At 38.7% G+C, this 16,846-nt stretch overlaps 2 protein-coding genes and 1 long non-coding RNA gene across 5 annotated transcripts in view; 1 reads left to right on the top strand and 2 right to left on the bottom strand.

Moving 5' to 3' along the window:
- The window catches only part of LOC103462206 (myocyte-specific enhancer factor 2A-like), a 49,196-nt gene extending 43,274 nt beyond the window's left edge, over positions 1 to 5,922 (bottom strand). For 2 of the 3 annotated variants that reach the window (XM_008404855.2, XM_008404857.2), the window contains exon 1: positions 5,810 to 5,922. The gene's annotated coding sequence lies outside the window, so the exon portion shown is untranslated. Of the gene's footprint in view, positions 1 to 5,610; positions 5,717 to 5,809 lie in introns of all 3 variants that reach the window. The other variant, XM_008404856.2, reaches the window with a different exon arrangement.
- Positions 5,923 to 7,694: 1,772 nt separating this feature from the next.
- On the top strand, positions 7,695 to 10,706 carry LOC103462209 (uncharacterized). Its single transcript, XR_533299.1, has 3 exons — positions 7,695 to 7,822; positions 7,970 to 8,130; positions 10,618 to 10,706. It is a non-coding gene; the product is annotated as an uncharacterized LOC103462209 (long non-coding RNA).
- Positions 9,458 to 16,846, bottom strand: part of abcc12 (ATP-binding cassette, sub-family C (CFTR/MRP), member 12) — a 22,664-nt gene continuing 15,275 nt past the window's right edge. Inside the window, 11 exon segments of the mRNA XM_008404860.2 lie at positions 9,458 to 10,031; positions 10,623 to 10,787; positions 11,565 to 11,678; positions 12,736 to 12,814; positions 12,901 to 13,060; positions 13,143 to 13,332; positions 14,623 to 14,712; positions 14,802 to 14,991; positions 15,184 to 15,321; positions 15,410 to 15,636; positions 15,727 to 16,026. Of these exon segments, the coding sequence (XP_008403082.1) occupies positions 9,939 to 10,031; positions 10,623 to 10,787; positions 11,565 to 11,678; positions 12,736 to 12,814; positions 12,901 to 13,060; positions 13,143 to 13,332; positions 14,623 to 14,712; positions 14,802 to 14,991; positions 15,184 to 15,321; positions 15,410 to 15,636; positions 15,727 to 16,026 (1,746 nt within the window). The 3' untranslated portion in view covers positions 9,458 to 9,938.

Raw genomic sequence — 16,846 nt, 5'->3', positions numbered from 1 at the left:
TATATATAAAAATCTGAAGACTGAGAGGAGTTTATACATGCTCTCGTTCAGTAGACAGAATTTGAGCTTTTCGTTGGTTGTCACATAAATTCCCAGAGAAACACACTGTTGCGATGCAACAAAATGTGGTAATGTTCAAGTGGCATCAGTACATTTTACCACCTACCATGACAGCACAGTCTCAGCGGTTTAAAACTCTAAAAGGCTCGAAACCTTGGTGACCAAGTTCAAGGTGTGACCGCTTCGCACTCTTCTGCAAAGAGCCTGTCTGCCTGCGTCGGATTTCCATCGAGTGAATCCAACAGGACTGCATCATTTACGAAAAGCAGAGACACAATCCCAAACGGCCCGAGCTGGAAACTCTCCACCCGCCCTTGCATCGGGAAATGTTGTGCATCGGTGCTACATAGCAGTCCGGTCAGAGTCCGAACACTGTCAGAAAACAAGCCTCCGCTGACATCTGTACCTCGGCACAACTCATGGCAGAGATGTATTCGTTGCTGTGACATTAGTGGCTGAAGACGGAAGCGCTCTTTCATCCCACATGCTCCTTATTGTCTCAGCAGACCGTCACGGTGACAGCGTAACCATGACCTGATTACCTGTCCCCTGAAGCCTGTAATCACTAAAGAAAGCAGACAGGCGACGGCGGTCGGCTGACAGGGAGGATAATTGAAGCTGATGGAACATACTGCCAGCCCAGCCAATGAAATATGAAAACTAAAAGCAGTGAAGAAGAACAAGAAGAAGAACAAGAAGAAGAAGTGATAAAGATGGAAGCCTTCACTCGCAGTTACACATTTTTTTGAAAACGTGTTCCCACTAGCAATGGACAATATGGACTTAAGATTTTATCCTGATATTTTTGCAGTACTATTGTGATAACATTGAAAATTATTATTAAAAAACACATTTCTTTTTTTTTTCTTTTTTTTTACCCCGTAGGTAACTGTATGGCTATGACTAGGTTGTGCCACAAACACAAATATTGTTCTTGAAAAACTTTTCCAATTAAAACAGGCAACTTTTAGACACCACTCACTTAAAAAAGCTTCACACATTAACTGCACTTCATCATATTTTTTAATTTACAGATGTTCTCGTGGAGCAAAAAGTGGAGAAAATAGTAAATACAACACTTCCGACCATACTGTCAGTTTTGTTTTTTTCTTTTATTTACCCTCAAAAATGTTTATTTATGACAACAATAACTCAAAATTCTCATAAGGAGAGGAATTTTTTTTACAATAAATTTGACTTGAGTACAATAAACGCTAACCGTTCCAGCAGTTTGCAGTTTTTTTGGATAGACCGGAAGACGCATCATGTTTTAGAATGGGGATTTATTTATTTATTTTTACTTGGGCGTTCATGTCTCATCACAAATGATGTAATATAATTATTTGGGTTCTATATGGAGCACTGAACTCTTTCTTCTTTTACTGTAAAACCAACAATTTTTGACTATCAGTGATTTCATGTGTTACATTATGAAGAAATTATAGCTCTTATTGACACTTTTTTTAAATTTCACAAGTGGTTTAAAAGCTTCTCAAATCATAAATTGAGTTCAAAGAATTTGTAAGCTGCAGGTCAGTAGGGCTGGATTTACAAGAATGTGGGCCTCGGGACTGGTGAACAAATTATTTTACTAATGCAAATTAGGGCTGCAGCTAATGATTATTTTAGTAATCGATTATTCTGACGATTACTCAATTTTTCACATAAAAAATTTTTTGCAAATTCTACAGCTATTTTATTTAACCTCTTAACCTTTTTTTCCATTATTGAAATACATTACATGCAAAATCCATATTTATTTTGTACAGTTTTGGCTTAATTCCTGCTCTGAATACATAGTTTTTCCAGCAAATTAACTTTTTTTCAGTCTCCATACTATTATTTGATTCCTAAATTAGTGGTAATTATTTCAATACTCAGCTAATCATGATTAACCTGATTAATCCGATTAATTGTTTCAGCCCTAATCCAAATAACTGTACATTAATAGGTAGTCCTAAACATCAGCAGGTATTAATTGATGCAATGTTGTTCCCAAAGAAATCTACTATCATAATTTTGAAATAGTTGAATATCCATCCATCCATCCATCCATCCATTTTCTTATACCCTTGTCCCTCAGTGGGGTCGGGAGGGGTGTTGGTGCCCATCTCCAGCTAGCGCCGGGCGAGAGGTGGGGTACACCCAGGACAGGTCGCCAGTCTGTCGCAGGGCAACACAGAGACAAACAGGACACACAACCATGCACACACACACTCACACCTAGGGGCCACTTGGAGAGGGCAATTAACCTGACAGTCATGTTTTTGGACTGTGGGAGGAAACCGGAGTACCCAGAGAAAACCCACGCATGCACAGGGAGAACATGCAAACTCCATGCAGAAAGACCGGGGCCGGGAATCGAACCCAGAACCTTCTTGCTGCAAGGCAACAGCTCTACCAACTGCGCCACTGTGCAGCCTAAATACTTGAATATTGCTTATATTTAGAAAAATGTAAACTAATTCAATCCTTTAAAAAAAACATTGAAATAATCCTTTAGATCAGGGGTGTCAAACTCCAGTCCTCAAGGGCCGCTGCTAGAGCTCAGAATAATTTCTTTTTGCAATGCTCTCAAAGGCTTGCCACAATTCAGCAGATTACGGGGGGGAATAGCTCTAGCATAAAACATGGAGCTGTAGTGGTTGTGCTAGCATGTGAAGATATTTATTTTACTTTTTTAGTCGATGTCATGGAACGGGGATGAAATTAAGAGCATGGTGGGGAATTGGGAGATCATCTTAAAATACCAACTACGTACCGTTAGCTGGCAGGACATTCAGATCAACTTAAGTTACACAAATCTCTCAAACGTGTATTATAACTATACTTTTGAAAAAAAGCCCTTAGTAAGCATTATGCCTCGTTCTAATTGGTCGTAAAATATATTGCAGATGGGGGATTCATGGGTTCCATTCTGTGCAGAAAATCCATCACAAAGGGCTAAATTAAAGCCCTTAAACAGCAGCGGCATATACTGCCCAACTACAGTAATTGACTCATTTTCCCTTTGATGGTAAAGTTTTCCCTCTGTTTTTATTAGTCTGTCAGCTCCAACCACAGATCTGCAAACAGGGCTAAGCAGTTTTCACACATGAACGGCGCAGATGTTTTGGGGAACATCTGGACAATTTAGCCTAAACTCTTTGCACTGTTGCTTCAAGAACATGAGAGGAACTGTGTACGGGAGAGCCGATGTAACACTGTAAATGATGCAACAACGGGCCGGTGAGTTTGGAGACGAGAACAACCGGCACCCTAAGTAAAACACTGCTGAGAAGCACCAGTTCTGGTTTCATCAAGACTAAAACCAAATGAATATTTTCTTTGCGCAAAAAAAAGTACGTTGATTTGGCGTTTGCCTGTCGCAGTAAACAACTAATCAGTTAATCGCATGCAAAATTAAAATGAGCGCAATAATTTCCACTCTGACGATTAATATTCTTTTAAGGTAAATTTTGTTTGTTTTGTTTTATTTTTTCGGTTGCAAGTACTTTTTTATTTCCATATTATTTATTGGTTTTGATTGTTGAGTTTTATTCTGGAGATTTTAAATGTCCCCCAGTTCCAATGTTGTGAGTTCTTTACTGAGTTAAAGTTTATATGACAGGGCGAACTTGTATTATTATGCCATTATTAATATTACATGAAAATAGTCTCAAAGCAACAATATTATCATTTAACACAATACTTAGTGGGGCAATTTATCGTCCAGCAAAAGTTATTATTGTGCTTATGATTTACAGAAGGTTTGTGGTCAAAAAGACTTTGCTGTTTTTGTTCTGCTAAATGAACATAGTCACATGCTACGCTATGTGCAGTTGGTTCATCTGTGAGTGCCTTGTAGGAGTATGAAAAAATAGGATTTTAGAATAATCATGAGCAGTACTTTACTACAATTTCCCAATGTGAAAAAACATACAACAGAGGGCTAAGCTGAAGGAACATCTCTGAACAAATCTTAATACCATTTAATTTTAATTCCAATCAGGAACGAACAAATACAGATTGTTCTATACCAGAACATATGCAAATTGTTTACACGTGGAACTGAGTGCTCAATGAAACTTTTAAAAGAGCAAATTTATAAAATGACACCAGAAGGAAACAGAGAGAATTTAAAGCTATCGCTAAACTCTGCTATTTATGAACATCAGGATTTCTCCAGCAACTCCAGTGCAGACAGAAAGGTGGACCAAACCAAAGCGTTATGTCAGTGCTCATATTTTTCACCAGCAGTGAGGTATGTAGCTCACTCTGAACGTAGCTCAAATACTACCCTGGAACAACAAGCTGAATGTAAACATCATTGGGGAAAAAAATCAGATAAAGTCCCAATCCAACTGCCTGCAGCAGTCAACCGGCCCAAAACGCTGCGCAGCACATGAGATGCAACTGATACTATTGCCTCAACAGACGATTCATTCAAGTACATCTCTTTAAAACAACTCCAAAGTGTCAGCACATCTTCTCCTTTACATACTAAAAACAGACTCATTCCCAAAACAGAAGTGGTAGGACAAACTTTAATAAAAAAGAAAATGGAAAAAAAGAAACGTAACGTTGTGTAGCCGTGGAAAAAAAAAAAGGAATATTGACACTGACGACATTATTTGCAGTCTTGCTTTATTATAAACATTTATTTAAAAAAAGAAAAGCATGAGCATTAAAGTGTTGCAGAGACGACAACACAATCTCTCCAATCTGGCAACTATTCATCCTGTTCCAATCCCTCATGGTGAAACATTGTCACATCACCCAACCTTATACATCAGGAGTACACATGGTTACATAATAAAAGCTAATATATAATTATTATTACGAATTTCAGTAAATAAGCTTTAAGGATGGTTTTCAATTGGTGTAACACATTTTTGCTTCCACTGCCTTGAAATTTTAACCCTAAAAGTGACACGTTGCCCTTTACCTTGTAGAATATACTAGCATGAAACTAGCATATTTGAATAGTGTCCTAGTATCAGTATACTACTAGCAGGTGGCATATTAGTGTACTACTACTATGCTAGTTTTATGCTACCATACTAGTATAAAAACTATTATAAAACAACTGATTCAATATATTACAACTGGGGACAAATATCTCCTCACTGGATTTCCATGCTTGATCTTATCCAAAAGGCAGAAAAGCAATTCCTTATTGGATTTCCATTCATTGTATGATTACTTTTTTCTTCATAATTTATTTAATTTCTATGTATTGCATTGCTTTTTTGATATTATAAACTAAATTAGGCTGCATTTTATATTAACTCTCAAGTCGCAATGTATGGAAATGTATTATTAGATTTGATTGGTCCGATGCATCACATATATATAGAGAGAAAATAACTGATATATATATTATTTTATTTTTTTCTCCCTCTCTCTCAATAAGTTGAACAACTACTCCCCGGTGCTCTAACCCGTTTCGTCAGGTCGTCATAGTGATTCCCTTGATGTGAAAGTTACAGTGTTTGATCCTATCACAGGATGTACAGAAACTCATCCTCCGGCACGCGACAGCACCGACCAATGCCTCGCGATACTCACATTAAAGCGTGTTAAGGTGAGTGTTAGAAACACACAGTGTCATATTTGAACCAAGACTTGTATCGGAGCGGTGGATGAAGTGTAGCGGTCCCCTCCCCTGCACTCCCTACAGCACAGAAAGCAGCCTGTAAACGGACTTTCACTTATTAAAAATAGAAGAAAGAAAAAAGAACAAAAACGGCCGTTTTGCTCCACTTACCAATTTGCCCCCCTCCAAAAGCAGCTTGTATAAATGCCGTCTTTATCTCTAAGCGTTCCCGGCAGAAAGACAGACACACTGACAATGTCCGTCCGCTATATTTAGGAAACTGACAAACTCCGAGCAGCTTACGCACTTAGCTCCGCCCACTCGCAGCCAGCGTGCAGCTACGTCCGCACACAAGACGTCCAACATGAGTTTATCCTCGATGTAAGAGTGGGTCTCAAAATTACACGTGAGAAAATTAGATAAGAGGGAGAAAATAAAGACTTAACTATGTAAAAAACAAAATGTATATGAAAATATCTGGAGACACCTACCATCATCCATCCACATCCACGTCTGTGCACTTACAAACGTCTTGTCACTCAATTTCACACTTTGTCATGCTGCTTCAGCCAAAATCTTAGAAGTAATTTATCGTTATTTTTGAGGGTGGGCGATAAGAAGTTAAGTATTTTCAGTATTCAGTACAAAAACTACTTTTAATAAACGTACCCATTACATAAAGTGTGATTTTAAATTACTAAACAGCAGCACATAATAAGTTAACTGAATTTAATCATACTTTTTCATTTGAGTGATATTAATTGATGTTGTTTCATTATTAATTGGAATGTATCAACAGAATAACAGACATTTTGTGGTACTTTTAGGATAACGATAAAAGTGACGATACAAGTTATTACTTTTTTTAGGAAACTCATAGTTCCACAAACACAAATCACAAATAATTTGCAATACACTTCTTTAGGACACCAGTCACTTAAAATAGCGTGATGTGTATCACTGTAATGCACACAGAGATTGCTTTTAATCTTATTCTCAAATGTATTGATATTTATTGATACACACTTATTGAACAAAAAGTGGAGAAAAGTAGTAAAACTAACAATCCTAATGGTATGGAGAGTCTTAAGGGCTTTTAAACATAATTTGGAATTTATTGTTCGAGCGATAAATCAAAATCAGATGTAGAAGTTTATCATGATAAATGATAAACGATACAATAAATGCCCAACTTTACTCTGAAGACACAAACTCAGGCTGAATGGAGAAGATCTCTAAACAGTCATTGTCAAGCCTTAATATTCCTAACTGTGTTTATGTCTGGACTTTGACTGGGTCAACATGAACATGTTTGAATCCTGATGATGTCACCTCTTCGTTTTCGTTCATCCTGCTGAAAATTGATCCTCCACAACAGTCTGAAAGCTTTTTCTAGATTCTCTTCGCTTTAGGCGGCCGTGTCTTGGTAGGTTTTTGCTACAAAGCTCATCTTGATTTAAAACTCCTCCATAACTTTGTCCCTCTTCTATCTGCTCAAGTTCCTCGGTCTTCTTTTTGCAGTTTGTTCGCTAATGTTCTCTAAGAAACCCGTGAGGCCTTTGCCGGACAACTAGGACAACTTAGTTCCTCATCCAGCGCACAGTTCCTCTCTTGGTACCACCGGTATACCCTGTCTCGGTCTACAAAACACCAATTCTGAGTATTTCTATTAATACTCACCGAACAAGCAGAACATTTGCTCCGTTTCTCTGCGTGAAACTAAATGGTTGCCATCACGACTCTTCTTCTTCACTGAGTTCCTTTAAATCTGGACTAAAGACCCAGCTGTTCAGAGTTGCTTTTGAAACATTTTGATGTGTAACAATGGCACTTGACAAAAATGCAATCTTTACTGGTTTTCTCGTTTGTTGAGTGCGTTCTATGACTTTGTGTTTTTCTGTTTTTATGATGTAAAGCGCTTTGAACTGCCTTGTTGCTGAAATGTGCAGTACAAATAAACTTGATTGATTGATAGGTCTGCACCATCAGCATTGTTCTGGAAAACTTTTCCCAGTTTTGTCTTTTTTCTCCTCCCTCATTTCAGAATGAGAACAATCACAACAAAAGGGAGTTTAAATAAGGACGTTATTTCCATTCGAAAGAGTCACACAGCCGAGGAAGCAAAATCCTCGCAAGCGACTTACAGAGACGATAAAATAATCACAAAGTTGCACCAAGGAGAAAGTGAGTACAAAGTACAAAAAAAAAAAAAAAAAAGGAATATGTTTGGAAAGTTGTTCCCTTTTTTTCTTTTTTGGGAGAATACACATCTCAGCATGATCGCATGCAGACACCGAGGGTAATAACTGATCTTTTGATAATTTTATTCAGCCTAAGCCTGGAGGAGAAGCTTGTGACTGTGAGGTCACCGGAGCAAATCGAGAGGCAGCAGCGGCGGGCTCGGAGCGGGCCACACCGCCAGGACGTTCCGGGCACATCACTGAGCTCCTCGTTGTTCCAGAGGAGCTGCAGGGGAGATTCAACTCCAATATGTATAAGCAGAACTTGTGTCTTGTCTGAGTTGCCGTGACTATGTTAATGTTCTTATTTTCGCAGTGGCTCTTTTTTTTTTCTCCCTTTTAAAAAAAAAAATTGGTTATTTAATTTTCTTTGCTTTGATGCTTCAGCTGGAAAAGCACAAGAAGTTCATCTTTTATTTATTTATTTTTTTTTTTTTTGGCGGGGTATAAAGAGGAACAAAGGGAGCATCTGTCTTGCAACGCCAAACCATTAGAGGTTCATCGGGAGAGTTCACACAAAAGCAGTCATGAGAGTCAAAACGGAGCAGAGAGCGATTCATTAGTCATTTTAATGGTTTAAAGTAGTTTTCATAATACAGTGGAGCGACGTGACTTTGTGGAGTTTATTCCCTCCAATAGCACCTTCAGAATGTAGAAGGTTATAGCGCCATCGTGTGGCGCTAAGAAAGATGAAAACAGAGACTTTTCATTTTCAGAAACCAATAGTTTTCTTTTCTGTTCAGTATTTTCTTTCGTATTGTTGAGTTTTTACGTCTCTGGTGTAAAGATGCAAATATCAGGGCCGACGCAGATAGAAATTGAGGAAAAAAACAAACAAATAAACAAGGGTAGATTTCTGCCAAAAATCTCAGAAATTTTGAGTCTCTGAAGTCTTCTAGTAAAAAACTCTTAAATGCCAGAGTAACAAAAGTGAAAAATTTGCTAGAAAAAAATCTGAAATTTGAAACTAATCTCAGAGGTTTTTTAGAAAAATAAAAATGTTGAAAATTTTGAGCTTCAAAGGTAAAAACTTTTTGACTTTTGAAACTCAGAAAATTTAGTTGAAAATGTTCTACTTTTCAACTAAAAGTAGAAAAGTGGGTCAAAAATTTCAATATATTTTTTTTCTAGAAAACTTCATATTAATCTCAGACTGAGTTCTTTGGTGAAAACTTACCTGCCCCCTTTTTGAGAACTGAAAAGTGATTCAGTTCAATCTGCTCTCATCTCTTATTGCTTAATATTTGGTTTACAAACACAATGTTTTCCTTTCTGAGCTAAAATAAACTCACAACCATTCAAAAATATCCAAACTCTTTCCACTTTTGTTCAAATTTTGTAATACTATGCGAATGTCTCCAGTGGATTTTTTTTTTATTTGACTTTCATGCGTTGGTGCATAATTTTGGTCTATGAAAAGTAACTGGAGCTAATTCAGACTGGATGGAGACTTTAAATAGGCCAAACAATCTCATCTGAAGTTTGTAGCAAACTTTAAACAGGATTTCTTGGGGACTGTCTCCTCGCCACTCTTCCTTTAAACTAGACTTTAAAATAAACGCTGATGGCGACTCGAGGTTACACATTTGCAGCGTTTATTGCTACTTTGTTCAAGTAGCACTGTTGTACATTTCATCAGAAAACAGATGTCGGTTTTTACGATACATGGGAGCCTTTTGTGTTGTCAAAAGCAGTATTAATTTAAAAATATATAGGTTTCCACTTGTTATTCTGCACTTTTCTCAACATTTACATTTGCAAAAGTGACAGGGAGCAATAAATAAAACATGCACACAAACGCTGATCAAAAACCAATGAAAGAACATTAACATTGTTTTTCCTGGAACACTTGTGATATAAATACACCTTTATTTACACAGCCAAGAAAACAAACATAAAAGTTTAATATTTCCCACATCTGATCCCTCCGTCTCTGCCACACTTGATTTAAGCTTACCTTCCTACTTTATAGTTTTACAGTAAAGACTGACATAAGGCTGAGTGATGAAGAGCTGTTGCTATGAGTTACAGCTGCGCTCGATGATGTGGCTCTGGAGGTTTTATGTGTTCACAGTGTTAGCAGCAGTAAGGAGTGAGGAGAACAAGGAGTCTGGTCTTTGCTTCAGCACTTCTGGGGAGTCCAGTTCTGCTGCCTGAAAAGACAGACAAGTCAGGGGACACACAGCGGCGAGTTAGGGCCATTGGAGTTGGAAAAAAATATACATTTCTGCCAAAAAAAAAAAATCACAGAAATTTTCTAGAAAAAAAGGACATTTCTGAATTTGAAAAGTCACAAGTTAGTTAGAAAAAAATCTCAGGAAAGTTAAAAAAAAAAAAAAGGATGTTTCTGAATTTGAACAGTTGCAAATTTGCAAGAAAAAACAGACATTTTCAAGAAGAAAAATGGGTAAATGTATTTCTGAGTTTTAAAAGTTCAGAAAAAAATGAAATTTTGAGATTACTCTCTGATTAAATTGAGTTTGAGACGTTGCGAAAAAAGTAGAACATTTTTGACATTTGAAACTCCAAAGGTTTTCGACTTTTCCAAGATTCTACTTTTCAAACTTTGAAATTTCCACTTTTTAAATTTTCTTTTTTAATTTCTGAGATTGATCTCCAAATTTCTGAGTGTTCGGCAGGACTTTACTCCTCTCTTTTTTTTTTATAACTAAATCTGCAGTAGTGTGCTGTCGTAGGGACGAGACTCTTAAAAGCGTTCCTCGTTGTCTTTCCATGTAGCTCACCTTTCCGTCGTCCATGACCAGAATGCGGTCTGCGTACACTACAGTGTTGATGCGATGTGCGATGGTGAGCATGGTGCAGTCGTGGAAGGCCTCTTTGATGGTGTTTTGGATCAGAGCGTCCGTCTCTGAATCGATGGAGGCCGTGGCCTCGTCCAGCAGAATGATCTGTCAGGCACACCATGGAGGATGAGGTACCCACTCAGATCTAAATCAAGACTAAAACCCACTTGTGATTCATAATAACTAGAACTTTGACAACATATTTGATGAGCATTGATGATTTTGATGGTGGAACTTGACAAAATGTAATGTCTGTCACTGGTTTTACGATGTGTTTATGGCATTTTTTCTGTTTTTAGGACATAAAGAATTTTGAGCCGCCGTGTTGCTGAGATGTGCTACACACAAGTTAACTTGATTGACTGAACTTGATTTTCCTTCGTGTCTCTACCAGCACATCGACAGACTGATATTTTTGCCTATTCTTTGCAGCATTGCTAAAATTAGATGGAGAACATCGGCAAAAACAATCCTTTTCAAGTCTAGCCAAAGAATCTCAATTAGATTTAGGTCTGGACTTTGACTGGGTCATTCTAATTCACGACCCATTGTTTTTTTTTAAAGGCTGATTTTGCAGCCTTTAAAAAAGTTTTCTCTTTACTTCCCATAGTTTGATGCTGCCAACAATATGTTTTACATTTGCTGTTTAACTTCCCCTCAACACAAAGTATTTTGTATGTAGGACAATGTGTTTTCCTTTGGTTTATTTTGGTTTTGGTGTCGTTATTCCTGTATATCTTTCTTTAAATTGCAAAATTAAATACTACTATGTAGAGCTAGTCTCTCAGTATCAGTGCCGCATCGTGACAAATTGTGCCAATATTAAGGGGGTGTGATTACTGTGGTGATAGTGTAGGCGTATGTATGCCCACGCATACGGACCTTGGAGTTGCGAAGAAGTGCTCTGGCCATACACATCAGCTGCCTCTCACCAACAGAGAAGTTTTCTCCATTCTCCAACACTTCAGCCTGCAACGTCCCATCCAGCTTGGAGATCTGAGGAAACACACAGGCACACTGTATTTAACACTTTATCTTCCATAAGTATATATATTAGAGTTAGAGTTTGTGCTAACTTTATGTCTCGTAGATATAGCTAGCACAAACCATATTTGGTTTAAAAGAAGTTGACATTTAAAACTTAATATTTCACGTTTAGTCATGTTTATTTGTTCCACTTGTGAAGACACATTTATTCCTGCATAAAACGCTTGGATCATGTTTTAAGTTGTTTACCACCCTGGGATTATAGCTGTCTGAACCTTCTCTATAAGAGCAAACGTCAAGGTGGAACTACTCATACCGTACCTTTGGTCATTTGAGCTTATTAGCTATATTTCACAGCCAAATTAGCATTTAGCTAGCCTGGCTATTGCCTTCTTATGCAATTCTGCTCGATTCTCATCTCCCTTCATTGCTGCGGCTGGGATTTCTTCCTTTGAACTCAATTTCCCCCGGTTGAATTTCAACCGGGGAAATCAGCGAACATCAACAGAAGTTGTGAATGATGACGTAGTTTTTCTGTTTAAGAATTGTAGTTTGCCTGTGGTTTTAGCAATAGCAGCAGAGGAAGTGAACGAAGACGTTCAGTCCATGTTGGCATTGCTTCCAAAATATTGAGCCATTAAAGTTAGACCAAGACGAATGTTTAAGACATTTTATTGCTGACAAAGATGTTGTGGCTCTACTTTCTACGGGGTTGTTTACAGAACAAGCAATTTCTGGTAAGCTTCATCGGACTGATGCCATACATATGCAACGCCCAAACGTTAACGACCGGGTAAAATGAGATCCAGTTCTTTAAAACTTCAACGTAGTCCATGCTTCCAGCTAGCAAGTCGAAGGTCCAGATCATCTGTATGAAGCAAAGCGTACAACGTAGAACAAGCTAGCTAGCATTTACTGATGTCAAAGCCTCCTCTGATTACCACTAAAAGCAGAAAACACCGATAGCTGCTGCGTAAAAACCACTGGTAAATTATTTAAGAAGGTTAGAATTAATACTTTTATAAACTCCAAGGCGTCCAAAGAGTTGTGCGTTTTAGTAACATACCGAGTCCTTCATGTAGGTTTTCTGTAGCACCGCCCAGATCTCCTCATCAGTATATTGATTAAAAGGATCTAGGTTGTACCTGTGGGTAAGCATAGTGGGTAAGCTGGTGACTGGTCCACGCAGCAGTGGTTGTTCTGTGAAACCACTTGTGTGAGTAGCGGGTACCTGACTGTGCCAGTGAACAGCACCGGGTCCTGGGGGATGATGGAGAGTTTGCTGCGCAGATCCCGCAGGCCGATGGCTGCGATGTCCACATCGTCTATAAGAATGCTCCCTCCCGCCGGCTCCACCAGTCTGAACAGAGCCACGCCTAAGGAGGATTTCCCTGTAGACGGAGCACAGGTAGAGGGAGAGGCTGAGTCCTGCTCTGTAACTATGGTGACAGCGCAGGATGGAATCCCGCTTACCAGAGCCCGTCCTTCCCACGATGCCCAGCTTCTCTCCAGCCTGGATGGCAAAATCGAGCCCATTCAGGACGATAGGCGTGTTCTCTCTATACCTCATTTTGTACTCGTGGAAGGTAATCGCTCCGTTTTTGGGCCAGCCGTCAGGAATCTTAGCCCCCTTTATGTGTCTGGGGGCCTCAGACTTACAGGTCTGTACGTGGAATTAAATAAAAGAAATCCCTTTAGAGAAAAACGTTATTAGACACCCCAGGATGATGAAGTGCTTTCTTACAGGTGACCTGTCATGCTTCCTTGAACCGGTCTGTGAGCTATGAAAAACATGTTCATTACATTTTTTTTGCACAAACTCATTCTTAGATGATGAGATTTCAGTCTGCTCAGTTCTGCCTATTCTGAGCTCCTCTCAGAATGAGCTATTTTAGGGCCTCTTGACACAGCAGCAGATAATTTAAATCCAAATTATTTGCTGCTGGCCACGCCTCCTCAACTCAACGTTTACACTCGTACATGAAAATGGCTGCAAACAGATGTGCAATTATATAACCATACACCTTTGAAAAGCAGAAGTGGAGCATTCTGCACAACCAATAAGAATGCAAAAAGTGGACAACAATAAAACACTTTTTTCAGCCATTCCCTGCAACCATTTGTTATACAAACATGACAAATGGAGGTCTTTCTATTATTAATTTTAATAGTAGAAGTATAAATGCAAATGCAAATAACAGATTATTTAAAACAGTTAAAAACAACTTTTAGTATAATAGCACTTTCAGAAACCTGGCTTAATGATGAAAATATAAATAATGTCGATATTGTGGGGTATGAACTCTGTCATAAGAACAGAAGCAAGAAAAGTGGTGGTGGAGTCGCTTTGCTTACTAAGAAGAAAAAGAGTTGATATTAAAAATGCCAGATCAATGTACATATTTAAGAGGATGGTGAAATTGTTTTTTTTTTTGAAGAAATGTGAAATAGAATAATGTGAATCCATAAAAAATTGGGCGTTTTTTTGAGTTGATGTTTTTGCTTAGTTTTGGTTTTTGTAAATTCCTATTGTTTAAATATATTTTTGGGTTATTTGTATATAATTGTTTAGTTTTTAATGAAATGAGTAAATTAACTAACTAACTAACTAACTAACTAACTAACTAACTAACTAACTAACTAACTAACTAACTAACTAACTAACTAACATGCTGGAGCTCGGTTTGGGTTGCTAGGTGACAGGCTGTTCTTTGCTGGGGGTTGCTAGGTGAGGGGCACTGCCTGCTGATTTGTGACTTTACATTCTGGAGGTTTTTGATTTTTGAAACGGGCCGTTTTACAAACACCACAAAATCGTAATTTATTTAAATTAAGTATTTAAAAGTATTTTTTATTTGAAGTGCTTGGGCTCTTTTAAGACGCAGTAGAGATCCAACTAGAAGTACAAAATTTGATTTTTGCATAATACGTCCCCTTTAATCAGAATTCTTACCGTGATGTATTCCAGCAGCCGTTCCACCGAATTGAATCTGGCCTCCACTTCAGTTGACTGCCTCACTACATACTGGAGCATGCCTGTCAGCTGGTAGACATGCAGACCACAGTGTTGCTACAAGCCTGAAGGATCCAAAAACCAAAAGAAACCCAAACTTGTTTGCTGTCCAGATTTACCTGTATGGTGTAAGACATGGTGAGGCCTTTTAGAGACTGACTAATGACGTCATTGCTGCTCAGCACCACAAACAGAGCCACCAGCAGCGTCATGGAGGCAGCCATGAAGTCCAACCAGAAAGAGAGCCAGCGTGTGCCAGAGTGGAACAGTAAGTAATGGTTGGAGTTGATGTCGTTCAGAGATTTGAACCTAGAGTTTGACCCAAAAAAAAAAAAAGGCAAAACGTCAGTGACACAAAACTTTGACGATCTGACAAAATTCTAAAGTGCCTGCCAAAAGTTATAAGGTGTTGGAAGGGTAAAAATACTTTTGCAAGGCGCTGTACATTGTAGATCAGTATCAAGACGTCTGTCAGAGAGATATCGCTTGATAATATCTTACAGTTTTATGTGGTTGTCCCTGATGTTGTAGGCATGGATGGTGCTGAGGCCCTGTAGGGTGGAGGTAGTGAGAGAGATGCACGGAGAGCGGCTGATGTTCTCCATCTTCTTCATCTGACGAATGCCTCTCTGAAATACACTGAAGAAAAAAATCTTCCATTAAGAGACCGATTTTTTGAATCTGCAGCTTTCTGATCCGACATTGGCCTGACTGGTGTTGGACTTACAAGAGGATAAGGGTGAACAAAACACCCATGACAACCACAGCTGCCAGCATGGCGGGGAAAACAGAGGCGATGATGACGATGGTGAATGTGACGAGGAGACAGAACTGCAGGAAGGGGTCCATGTGGAGAGGAAGCACAGAGTCCAACTCCTCCTGATCTTTAGCAAAGCGGTTGAGAATTCGTCCGGTAGGCGTCGTGTCGAAGAAACTCATCGGGCTGGCAAGAATCTGGGAAGATAGGAAACGATGTTCTAGCTTTTGACATAGGAACAAATCGACTGGAGCTGATCTCTGCTGAGTCCAGATTTTCTACAGTACCTTTCGGAACATACTGTCATGGAGTTTGCAGGCAGCTCTCAGTGTGACATCAGTGTAAAAAAAGCACTTGATAACAGCAAGGACCAACGTGACGAGGATCATCACTCCATAAATCATTTGGTAGAAGTGCAGGCGGGGATTTTGGGAGACATCACCGGGTTTAGAAGTCATATTTCCAGAGTTAGAAGTTGAATTGGACTAAACAAAAGAAAATATAAAGATATTAGAGGAGCAATGATTAGAAATAGGTTTAATATATTTCATGTTCGGTGCAATAAAGTTAGATAAATATATAGCAAGCTAGCAAGCTATTTATCTGGCTAATAATATGGTAGCTAGCTATTGCACATAAACAGTTAGCTAGCTGGACAAATAACTAGATATCTATTTATCTAACAAGCTAGCTAGCTATTTATCTAACTAGCTAGATATTTAAGCTAGATAAATAGCCAGCTACCTTATTATTAGCCACATAAATAGCTAGCTGGCTTAATATATATTTATCTAACTTTATTGCACCAAACATAAAATATAGCTCTTTATCTAGCTATAGCTAGCTATCTTTCTAGTCCAACTAGCTGTTTCTAACAAAAACAACATTGATGATGCAATTGTGTTAAGTTTAATAAAATCCAGATAAAGCGGAGACATGTTTTATTCCACAAATGTGAATGAACTTGTAATTTCTGTATTTCTTGGATTCAAAACTACATCATTTATCAAAGCACCTTCTCCACTCTTTTCCTTTTTGGAATCAAACAGTTTGGATCCATCAGGATGCGAAAACCGGGAATTGATATTGGCTGGGAAAACTGTGCATGATGCATCTCTAGTTATAAGAATCCATCCATCCATCCATTTTCTTACACCCTTGTCCCTCAGTGGGGTCGGGAGGGGTGCTGGTGCCTATCTCCAGCTAGCGTGCTGGGCGAGAGGCGGGGTCACCCTGGACAGGTCGCCAGTCTGTCACAGGGCAACACAGAGACACACAGGACAAACAACCATGCACACACACTCACACCTAAGGGCAATTTGGAGAGGCCAATTAACCTGGCAGTCACGTTTTTTGGACTGTGGGAGGAAACCGGAGTACCCGGAGAAAACCCACGCATGCACAGGG

Source organism: Poecilia reticulata, linkage group LG3 (assembly GCF_000633615.1).
Source record: "Poecilia reticulata strain Guanapo linkage group LG3, Guppy_female_1.0+MT, whole genome shotgun sequence".
Classification (NCBI taxonomy): domain Eukaryota; kingdom Metazoa; phylum Chordata; class Actinopteri; order Cyprinodontiformes; family Poeciliidae; genus Poecilia; species Poecilia reticulata.
The sequence above is the reverse complement of the archived record's forward strand: the minus strand, read 5'-3'. Positions and strand labels throughout refer to the sequence as shown.